The sequence below is a fragment of the Brachyistius frenatus genome, unplaced genomic scaffold (genome assembly GCF_029030835.1).
Source record: "Brachyistius frenatus isolate BFR_SWC_R1_liver_20210118 unplaced genomic scaffold, ASM2903083v1 Contig_4, whole genome shotgun sequence".
NCBI classification, from domain to species: Eukaryota; Metazoa; Chordata; class Actinopteri; family Embiotocidae; genus Brachyistius; species Brachyistius frenatus.
This window is the reverse complement of record NW_027210603.1, coordinates 9,472,460-9,484,691: the sequence shown is the minus strand read 5'-3', so window position 1 is coordinate 9,484,691 and position 12,232 is coordinate 9,472,460. Positions and strand designations below refer to the sequence as shown.

Sequence of the window (12,232 nt, the reverse complement as noted above, 5' to 3'; positions counted from 1 at the left end):
AATGGTATTGACTGTCATGTCCGACTTCCTGGGTAAATGGGAAATAAGTAGAGCCTGACAGATTTTTGGGGGCATTGCCAATGGAGATACGAGGTAATAAAGAAATTCCAATAATGATACATTGGCTAATATTCTTATTAACAACTACGTATAACTATAATGACTAGAAGTACTAAAACATGAACAGATCAACTCCTAATTTACCTGAAGGATCTTTTTTCGCATTATGTTCTTTAAAAAAAAGTTTATTGGATGACATATAGCTGATACCACTATATATCTTTGACAGGTCAATAATGGCCGATAAAATAAGACAACTGATTCATCTGTAGAAACAACCAACTCCTAAAATGTCAAAGTAACACAATTACTGAGAGTGACTGTAGTTATTACAACACTGAAGACAAAAATGGCCTTAATATAGTCAATGTTATTGTCACATACGTCACTAATTTTACAGGCTGAATAGACTATAAAGTGAGCTGGATGTGTAAGATTGTTGGAGTACATTTTTAAATGGATAATTTCTTTGGTAACAAAGGTTTAGGATGGAGGACAACTTTCGGTTCTTTCAGTGTAAAATTATGCCAGTCAACCCTTCCATTTTTACTGTTTTATTATGTGGCCCTCTTGTATATTTTGTTGATCTCAAGGGACATTATTTATGTATATAAAAATGAAAACAGTCACTTTGCTTACATTTAATCAGCCACCAAACCCTTTGTTAAAGTATGAAGTGGCATTTTGTGGAGTGCTGGTACACAGTCTGCCATCTCCTATTAATAGTCAAATTGGGAGAGAGAAGTATCTTTTGAGGTCAATCATTTCCTTCCTGGCTTCTCTTTAAAGTTGCTGAATTTAGCTTGTTAGGCAGGATGAGAAACACACAGTAAAAGAAAACATGCCCATTTAGCAGCTGTTTCTTCGTCTGTGCCCCCTGAAACTCGCACTGCCGGGATGTTTCCTGAGGTTTATGCCTGCTGCTGTTTTTCCACACAGGCTTCTCACTTCCTCAAAATTCACTTTCTCTTCACTTACAGTAACTCAAAAATAATGAGAGACAATTATGTAACTTAGAAGCATTGTAACCATGTTTTTTTTTTGCTTTGGAACGCATGTTGTATTTGGATCAAAATGTCATATTTTAATCACATCCATAATTACTTTCCCTTCAGATTAAAATTCCTGTATTCAAGGGAGAGCATTACATTCACAAGCAATTGGATGAGAGTCTTATTAGCCCTTGGCAACTGAAGATGATGTTACCATGGAAACAAATTGTTCTGCTATCAATCACTGGATGCCTTGCAGGTAAGATATTTTAACACGTTATATTTGAGTCTCACTGCACTTGTTGTCATGGTTTATGTTGCCACAGCATTTTCCCTAAAAGAGTGTTTTTGAATGTATATTGATTAAAGTAGTTTGTTCTTATTTCCAGTTTTTCTGCAAACTCACAAACTGAACGCGTGTCAGTCGTAGCAACCAATATTTCTATGAAATGTATGTACTTGCAACCATTAGTGAGAACGTGACACAATTAGAACAGTTGTAAATAACCTCAGAAAATCTTCTCGACCAAAAAGGTTACTCTGATTAAGTTGTCGTCATTATGTGTACAGCATTCCAGCGTGATGTCCTTCGCTGTTCCCTAGAGTGGTGTCCTGCTGCACGCTTTCAGTACACTGTCAGGGACAACTGGGAGTCCAATCCCATTCCTGCTTATGGCTTGTCCTGATCATTATCAGGATCCATGCAATGAATCCAGCCGTGCATTTTAGCACAATCTACTTGCCACCGTGCCTCATTCTGCCCTTGTGCAGCCACCTGGGAGTCGAGCAGGAGAAGCACAGACACTCTACCAGAATGTCAACCCTAGTTCAAATGACATTGTAAATCCCGATGAATTTTATTCAAATTGGCTCATGGGTAATTCAGGCCCTGTACCCAAGGGAGCGACATCCAAAGCAGTCTCACCTTTCTCGCGGACAAGTGTTTTCAACAGGATTTGTGCCTATAGGTGGTTGTTCTTATTCAGTGCTGTGATCATACACTGGAAGCACCTCGAAAGTCACTACACCTGATAACAATCATTATCAACATCTGAAGTGACATGTTGCCTGGGACAAAGCACTTACTTCACAAAATGAACCGTCCCCTTGGATGTTAGCCTGCACAGCATTTGATTTAAAATCACATTAGTCTGTATTCGGCTATCAAACTAAATTATGGGAAGAAGGAATTTGTTGTGGTATTTTCTTTGATTATTTATTTGGTAGATCATGCTACAAATATGTATTGAAAGTTTTACATTTCTCCCCAAATTTCACTTTTTTTTCTTTAAATTGGTTTGAAGTTCATTCAAATTTTTACCACACACCAAAAGAACAACCAAGTGAAGCTGTGATTCATTACACTGTCTTCTTTCCGAACCTGACAGGTTACCGGTTAAAACCACGTGTAGAACTGCTAGCCACATGCTGCAATCTGTTAGCAGTAGGATATTAATTAGGCCTACTCTGGCCGTCTGTTGACTCCACTTTCATTTAGTACCAGATTGTGTTCCACATCCTTTCCTTTTAGGGCTGCTGGCAGATGAGTGCATCCTTATGGCCTCAATTAACTTGTGCATGTGTAGTATGATGTAGATATTCTGAAAATAGATACCACTACTTTATTTATTAACCCTGTTCCTTGCTAAAGAAACATGAATTACTGTGGAAATATGAAAAAACAAGATTTCGACCTTAGTAGTCAAGTATTGTTGACTTAAGTGATCAACTTAAGTGATCAACTTAAGTCCTCAACTGTTGTTATCTATCGTTATAATATTATTCCTGGCAAGCAATTAATTCCGAACACCTCAGCTTACTTGTATCTCTCAGCAAACTCTCTGCGACTCAATTAAAAACTCTCAAAGGTCTGAGCCAGCTAAATATTTAACATCATAACCAAAGCAGTGTGACATATTTTGCAATATTTGTATTTACATAGTTTTTTACAAGGGAGTTTTGAAGGAGGGAGATTAATCAAATATTGGACACGAGCAACAACATGACGATTTATCATTATGATAAAGTAACAGAGTGAGGCCTGGCCCAATAAGTGTCGTCGTCAGTGTTTTTTTTTTTCACTATTCAAGTGTCATATTTATGTAAAAAAAAAAATACAGTAGCATACAGAGAAACAGATCCCCGTGTTTGTAGAGCAGCACTGTTCAGAGAATAGGAAGCAATATACTGTATACACAGTAGTATATTTAGAAAGTAATATTCACAGTGTGTCAGAAAGTTGGTGAATTTTTACAAGATGAACTATTTGTCCTCAGTCTGTGTTTTTGCTGTTTCTCCAGTATTTTCTCTTAAGGTCAAAGTGACACATTTTCCAGCTTGTACTACTATAGACTTTTTCCCCCTCTCCTCCAGCCTATACAGAGGATGTCATATTCCAAGGGCCAAGATGGAGGACAGAGCCAAGTGACCTCATTTTGCCGATCAACTCCCCCGACCACCAGGCCACCATCACGTGCGAGGCAGAGGGGAGCCCTCCTCCACAATACAGGTAAATTGCCACATCAAAGTTACATTCTCCGCACAAGCCTCGGCCTCGGCTGTCTACCTGCTCTGTGCTCCACATCACATGAGGGAAAATCCAATGGTGCTTAATTGCTTGTGAATCTTCATTGCCGCTTCCACAGAAATCAAAGAGGGCACCGATAGCGTTGATTGCTATTGATTTGTTAAAGAACAACGTTTTGTGGACATAAATGCTTGAGAGAGATTATGCACCATCCAACAAAAAGACAGGCTTCAAAGAGCAACTGCTTAATTAAGCATCCATTTCTAATTGAAAAAAGCTTATCTATGTTCAGCCTGTGCTATGATGTGGAGTTTGAGTCAGGCAGCTGCCGCTGTGGTTGGTGAATATGCCAACATCTAAGATATGAGTGAGGTTAACTTTATTAATGATAAGATTTAAGCTACTGCACAAACTGAAGCCGATGATTTATAATATGGTGCACGGCTTAAGAAATCATTAGGCGAGAAAAGGAGATTGCGGTGACTCATTTGCACCACAGATCCTTTGATATCTTGCTGGCTATTCCCCGGCGGTGCGGGGAGCTTGCCTGAAAATGGCAGCTGGCGGTGTTTTGTGTGTGTGTGTGTGTGTGTGTGTGTGTGTGGTAGATTGTGTTTCGGGGCTTGGTCAGCACCATGTAGATGCACAGCAAGCAGAGGAGAAAGGCAATAACCTTGTGAGTGACATTCCTTTAAATGCTTACATTTCCTATAATGTGTCTGCGCTGAAAACATGGTTTAGGCACAGAAGCGGGGGGGGAGGGGTATCATTATACTTGTTGTGCAACCTGAGCTATCCAAGGGATGAAGGCCATACCATTAATTGCATTATTTCACCCACAACTTAAAGCCTTCTTATTGCTCAAGAGTTTTTTTTTTTTTTTTTTTTTCAGGTTCTTGGTGGTAATGCAGGAGTGTGAAATGGTGTAGTTCTCAGGATTATCTGCAGCTTGTTCTCCAGCTGAACAAGCAGAGGCCTGACGTAGTATTACAAGAGCAGATATAAACAGATTACCACTATTTTACTCTATCCTCATATCTGCTCTAACCAAATTTGCAATCCACATTAGCTTTCCAGAGTGCATTAAGTCTTCCAGGTCAGTGTTTTGGGTTTATGCTCCACAACTTCTACACCCAAAAAACCCTCGATACGTTGCATTACCTATCCAGCGTCAAATTCAGAAAGACACTATTAGTGACCAACTAATGAGCCCAGCCAGGGGCGGACTGAGAGAATAATTCAGGCTGGGAATTTGACTCCATCCCAGGCCACCCTTTCCACCCAAACGATCAGACCGCTAATTCTTTCGGCTATCTGTTGTTGATGTTAGGGGTAGCAGACTAGTTGGGATTGATCAAGAATACTGAGGTTGGTAGCCTATATTATTGCCTCAAAAAGTCACAAGGAAAACACCAATCATAGCACACACACACACACACACACACACACACACACACACACACACACACACACACACACACACACACACACACACACACACACACACACACACACACACACACACACACACACACACACACACACACACACACACACACACACACACACACACACACGTAGATGTAAAAGTCTCAATACACCAAGCAGTTAACCTACTTTTTTTTTTTAAAAGAGACTAAGATACAGAGTTAGCTCAAATGTTAAATTATTATCTTTATGTTTAAGCATCAAAGGTATAAAAGTATCAAAAAACATCACACACACATTCACTAAATCTAAACCTACAACAATATAGCCTAAGTTCAATCCAAAAGTCAAAAAACCCTCCACAATTGAAAGATATAGGTCACAGTATTCAGCATAAAAATAAATATATATATATACATTCAGTCAAATACATATAATATTGTACACATAACTGCAGGTGTAATAGGCCAAAACAGCTTTAAAGAAATAGCTTTAGCTCACAGCTAATTTTATTTAACCCTTATCAGCCGGTTAAGGAAAAGTCATCTCATATCTGCCTCTGAGTAAACAATGAGTGTGTATTTGACTGACCTAATCCTTTCCTTTGCTACATTTATCTGCATCTGTGACACCTTCTCTTTTCGTTCTCTCCCTCCCTGCTCCACCTTTTGTCCTGACCGTTCACTGTGCCAGATGACTTGTCTTAAATGTTAACAGTAGAGATGTAGTTTGACGGTCACTGCTGTGTGGAGCAGAGCACCATAGTGAAGTTGTTTCTGAGCCGTGTACATAGGCTGTGCACCATCACATTTTCCTAGGATGGTGAAGGAATGACCCATGCTAGTCTGACCGGCAGCTCGTGCATTCGCCATCTGAGGAAAAATATTGCGTCGGAAACACTGCGGCTGTACATGACTGGCCACAACGGTCGTCAGGCCACCGGGAAATGTCCCAGCGCTCCCGAGGTCAATCCGCGTGTGAACCCAGCGGTGCATTTAGCAGCTAAGGGCACTGCCTTTAAATGGGGTCATGTTTACTGTGTTCACGATACGACTCTATTTGAAAGCTCCACTTTTGTGGTATTAACAACCTTGGGATTTTGTGAAAGCCCTGAGTTCACGAGTTGGTGTGTGTTTGCTGACGTTTTCAAAAGTGGTAAAGGTCATGGCAGTTCATTTTTCATCAGATAAAAAGTTGATATATTGTGATTTTAATCATATCGAGTTTTTCTACTTAATTCAATAATACGTCTGAAGAAAATATTTATGTTGCCAACAGCCTAATCCCCCCTATCGTTAGGCATGCATTGTCTAGGTTACGTTACCCAGATGCTACCTTACTAAACCACTTCTAGATGCCTTCCATATTGCCGTTGCCTAGCAGCATTGTTTCACTTAAACTCCAAGTATACCATGTACACAACTTCCCATGTCATAACCACGAGCTCACCAATTCCATGTAATGACAGTATATTTGTCAGGAGTTGGTAAAGACCAAATGAAAGGATAGTTAAACATTTGACCTTTTGATATTGAATCAAACACCAAATCAGGGAGAAAGGAGCTTACAGTAAATCAGACAGAGGCGGGAGAACAGTGCTATTTGCTGCAGTGTGCTGCAGGCTCGGGCTGATCTGAGCATGCTCTGAATGAACTCCTCGTGAAAGATTAGACTGTATTCTTCCTTGTAGTGATTATAGTCTGGAAACCCTTTTCACATTACAATTTGCACAGCCACACTGAGGGACAGTGGGGGAGACTAAGTGCGATGATGTTAAAGTCGAGCCTTCTTTGCTGAATGTAGTTGCAGTGAAGGTATAGTTTGGGCGCAAATGGTGGTTAATGGCGATCAGTTAAAGGCTGCTCAGTTTCAAAATGAACCTGAGGTCTCCACCTCTTAGGATACAACAACTGGCAAAAAACTATGGAGTGTAGCCTAACCCATGTATGCATGGAGTGGATGTGGGTCTATTAGCACCAGGCTAGAGATCAGACCTCGTTTGGCCACACAAAACAGTAAAAAAAAAAAAAAAAAAGCCTCATTTGAAATATACACCACCCATAAACCCTAGGAGTTCTGCTGATGAAAGTCATTTGTATTGCCATTTATATTGCTCTGATTCCATGCACATCTTCTGCTTAACTGCACCCTGCTTCTCTAATCAGCCTTCTGTAGCTTAACATTTTATTTAGTATCTGCTGTTAACTAGTTTTCCAAAATTTCAGAGCACTTGGCTTCTGCTTGCAGTACAAAAACAACATTAATATCCATCTAGGTCAGTAGCTCTACAGATCAGAGTCACTGCCTTCAATTATGAATAAAGAATGTGAAACCAGGTTTAAAAGGAAGATGTGATGTTTGAGTAAGCAAACTCTCACCACTGTGGATTGACATTTCTGTAATGCTTTTAAAGACATGAGATTTTTGCCCTTAATTTTACTTTGAGAATGGAGTCTTTTTTTTTTTTTTGTGCTTTATTTGGGTTGCATCAGTTTTTCTGACTCTGATTGTCCTTGACTTGTTTCCCTTTGGGCAAGGAGAGGACTTGTCTTTGTCCCAGTGTAAAAAATAGAAAGCATAAATTCTTTGCAATTTATTTCATTAATACTGAAATTAGAACCTCAAAATGTCCTGAGCAGGCTGAAAGAAATGCCTTTAGGATGTGGTCATGCTGTGACTTTCACCAGAGTCTGCAAGCTATGCACAGGCCTACACCCTGCAAATGAACAGTATTTGTATAATTAGATATGCCAAGCGAGAGGGTATTACATTCAGACACTTAATTTCCTCAGTTACACCAGCTATTAAGAAAAATTCATCCATTTGGTTTAATATCCATAGAGAAAATTGGGCCGCAGTATATTGAATTTGTCAGAGAAGATGATGTTAACCCTTGTCAGGTTTCAGCTTTCCTGAATATCACATGGTGCTGAAATCTTACTAATGACATTTAACACCATTAAAATGGTCAGTTATGAATCAGATTCTTATCTACATCCGTTTTATTTTCTGAATGTCTGTTTTTTTTCTTGATTCCATTGTGAAGAAGCCAGATATACATAATGTAACTGAAGTTTAGCATACTATTCTATGTATTAATACAATGACCAATAAAATGTGTTATAGATATTGTATATTTGCGTCCAAGTGGCAACACACCTTGAGTCTGACATTTTGGCCATTGCTATCACAGTTTATTGGAGCCAGAAGTGACCATATTTGGATGAGCTGAAAACCTGAGGACCCTCTGCCCGCCCATCTATACTGGCAGTCTGACTGCACCCCAGGTGTGTCAATCAAACCAGGCCTAATACCTAATTCATGATGGAAATATTTTCAGAAGAACCACCAGAACACTGATCTGATGGAGTGAATTTAGCTTATGACATAATAATGACTTACGGAGAAAATTCAGTCACTTTCATGAGAGAAGTTTATGCTCTTTGAATCTGAATCAACAGGGATCTAGTTTTTTGAAACCCTATACTGGCTCTTTGTGCTATTGCACCTTAAGGCATTTGCTTCAGTTGTCAGGCCTGGAGACTGTCTATTTTATTTATTTATTTATTTTTTAAATAAGAGTCTGTGTCATAAACTGGAACGACAACTGCACAGCCTACATACACTTATTTAGATAAGGAAAGTATGTTGGAAATGTGCCTCCTTCTTTATATTTAAAAAAAAAAATAACTGCTACAATCTGCATAGCTGTATTGTAGTACCCTGTTTTAGTTGCAAAAAGAAAGAAAACTCAAAGGATAAGTCTGGCGTTAGTCTGTATTTTTGTCACTTCCCGACAACTCTTTTGAAAGACCAAAAACCAACAAAGCACTTCTCTGAATCCGTGGCTTTAATTATTATGTGGCTCTCAGGCCGAGCCCAGTGGTTCCTGCTGAGGGTGTAAATGTTTAGAAATGGCTCCGGAATTTATGGTTTAATTTTCAAAAAACAGGCTGAGTACTTTCTAAAACCAGCTGAGCACTGGAAAGGCTTCTGTTGGGGACTATTTTCAGCTGCAGATGAATACAGATTCAGTGAGCTATTTGGTATTTACGGCAGCTGGATCGTGGACCTAGTGCGGATTCAAAGTAAAAGGCAGTGCCCAGGTTTATAGTAGTAAAGGAACATGCCACCCACTGAGTTGGTGAGGCTCGCTGTTGAGTTGCTGGACTTCATTGTGACTCTATGGCACAGAAAAATAAGCTCAGGCTTTGGATTCACACATAATACATGTGACTCATGAAACAGGGGTGGCTGTGGCTTAGAGGGGTTGCTCACTAATCGTTAGTTTGGCAGTTCAATCCCCGGCTCTCTCTCTGACCAGATGCTGAAGTGTTCTTGGGTAGGACAATGAACTCCAACTACCGATGGCAGGTGAGCCTGCAAGGCAGCTCTGCTTGCATTAAAAGGGAGGTAAAGATTGCTAAGAGTTTTGTAGACGGCCTGGGTAAAAAGGTGCTATAGAAGTGCAGACGTTCTGAAAATGAGAATGCCTGGTTGTCACCTTTGTTTATGATCATAATCCTTGCGAGTTACTGCTGCTAGCTGGCTTCATACCACCTGATTTTGTTTTCTGAGCTCCGCTCCACCTTCACCTCGCCCACTCAGTGACACGGCGAATATATGAACGGGAGCCCTGACAGTTCTTCAGTTGACAAATAGTCCAGTGGAGCACCAGAGTGCACTCCAGGGCTCAGAGCTCTACTTTATGAATACACCTGTCACTGTGTTTACTATGAATCTGCTGTAACGCGGGATCAAGGGCACAGTAGTGATTGGAAAGGGGGAATAAAAACGTGCTCTGACTGGTGTCTGCTATCATGTCATGTGACTTTAGGCAGATGTATGACTCAACCTTTGTTTACGGGTTGGCACGCATTAACGGACATAAATAGTACTGAGAGGGTGTGATTTGAAGACTTTTTCTTTTCTTGTGATTAATTCAGTTGCAGCATAACGCCAAATAACAGCCCGCACTCTAGAAACAGTTTCAAATGGAATCGATTTTTATCTTTTGGAGGGTTACTTGTCCCTTTACAGGCTGAGGAAATTATATGGCCCTTGGTCTTGGGAGATCATTTTAAAACCAACAGGATAAACTGCCAGGAGGCAGGGCTATTGTCTTTAATATAGGCTATATTTGTAGACTGAGCAGCAGATTTACTGTATGGCCCTATTTACTGGATGTCGCTGGATGAATATAGTTTTCTTTTGTACTTACTTTACTTTCAATTTGATCAAAAGCATCATATTTAGACCATCAGTTGTAATTGTACATGATATTATGTGTGTGGATAAATTTCTTTGGGACTGTGGGTGTATACATGTGCACAAGCACTGTATAAATGTTAATATTTCACTAATTCCATTGGATTTCGTAAGCTGACACACACTCAGATATGCTTACACACACACACACACACACACACACACACACACACACACACACACACACACACACACACACACACACACACACACACACACACACACACACACACACACACACACACACACACACACACACACACACACAAGCACTCACACTGATACAGAGGGGTTTTAGTCAAATGTATTGTGTTACATTTGACTTTAAAGCCAAATGAACATCAATTTATTAAAAAGCAGCAGCAATACCCTGTGAAATATAATTGTAGAGAGTACCCTGGTCAGCAGTTGAATTTCCGTTATCAGCTATAAAGCTCTGTGTGTGTCCGTGTGTGTATATGTGTGAACAGCATGTAGTCCGTGGTGTGTGGTCACACTGATGTCTCTGTGGGTATCTGGCCTGAAGGGAAGGCCGGTAAGCCAGTGCTGCAGTACAATCGCTGGTCTATTTGATGAGGAGCCCTCATGCAAAATTGATGTGAACTTCAAGGTCACGAGGAGTTCATTCTGAGCATGCTCAGATCAGCCCGAGCCTGCAGCACACCGCAGCAAATAGCACTGTTCTCCTGCCTCCGTCTGATTTACTGTAAGCTCCTTTCTCCCTGATTTGGTGTTTGATTCAATATTTTTCACAATAAGGACTTCTACCTGATCTTTCTGTTTTATTAATGCAGTTTATTATTAAAATGCAATTGAAATTGATATAATAATAGATCTAGTGCTTCAAAATTAGTTAAAATAGGAAATTGATTACTACATTGTGTTGCTTAATTGAATTATCTTTATCGTCGGGGATTGTAGTCAATGAAATACCTTCTTGTGAGCCCTTGTCACAAGTATTGGCCTCAGGAGGATTCTGAGTTGTCAGCAGTTCAACCCATGAATGATTTTTAGAGGCATGAAGAAGTTTAAATATTTGATATTTTCAAAACAGAAAGCAAAAAAAAAAAGAAGAAATCCCTACACACGTTCAATCTCCCGAACTAACTTAATAAAGTGTAATCGAGTTTATTGAGTGTGAGAAATGTTTTGCCCTTTTCTGCAAAGGAAAACGACTGAGCTTTAAAAGAGGAAAATCATATTGACCGCATGATTTTAGTTGTGTGGTCGTCCCTAAAAATGGTGTATGAGCAATAGTCTTTGATTGAGATTGATAGGTACCACTTTCTAAGAAGGTGCCTCAACTGAAAGGTTATGTATTGCAACTAATGGCTTTAATAGTGGCAATAAATGATGTATCAGTGCTTGATAGATCAGTTGTAAGCCATTGAATAGTACAATGTATTGGGTTTCCAGGTTAGGGAGAGTCCCCCTTCAAACCTGATAGTCTATAATTCATCAGATTACTCTATTTTTTTCCCCCACTTATTACAGGGAGAATGCAAGGCTTTTATATTGAAATGAACGTTAGTTCACAGAATTCTGATGAAGCCTACTACTACCAGATAAATCTCTGTATTTCATAGTTGCGCAGTATTAAAATCTGGTGTCTGGTGAGACATTACCCCGGTGGGGCGCCTGTCGTGATGCGTTTTATGTCACCCAGAAATGGTTATTTTGCCGGAGCTGAAAATTGAAGCAACATTTGGGAACGCAGTGCTGTCGAGTATTGCAGAGTGGGTTGCAGTAGCTGAGAGTTAAACTGGTGTAAATCTTGGAATATAGTGGAAGGATTAATGTCAAAAAAAGAAAATGATGGATCGTCAATCGTGTAGCAATAAAAGGTGAGTGAACATCTTGAGTGCTTGATCCTCAACAATTTACTTGTACAATATCTAAACCATATAACAGACCCAACTCAATACAAGTCGAGTGTAATCTAATGTAATAAACCCAA

At 39.8% G+C, this 12,232-nt stretch overlaps 1 protein-coding gene across 1 annotated transcript in view; it reads left to right on the top strand.

Annotated features, from left to right (window-relative positions):
* cntn3b (contactin 3b) overlaps positions 1 to 12,232 on the top strand; it is a 50,572-nt gene that overhangs the window by 5,057 nt on the left and 33,283 nt on the right. Inside the window, exons 2-3 of the mRNA XM_069714607.1 lie at positions 1,176 to 1,311; positions 3,426 to 3,561. Coding sequence (XP_069570708.1) covers positions 1,257 to 1,311; positions 3,426 to 3,561 — 191 coding nt within the window. The 5' untranslated portion in view covers positions 1,176 to 1,256. The remainder of the gene's footprint in view (positions 1 to 1,175; positions 1,312 to 3,425; positions 3,562 to 12,232) is intronic.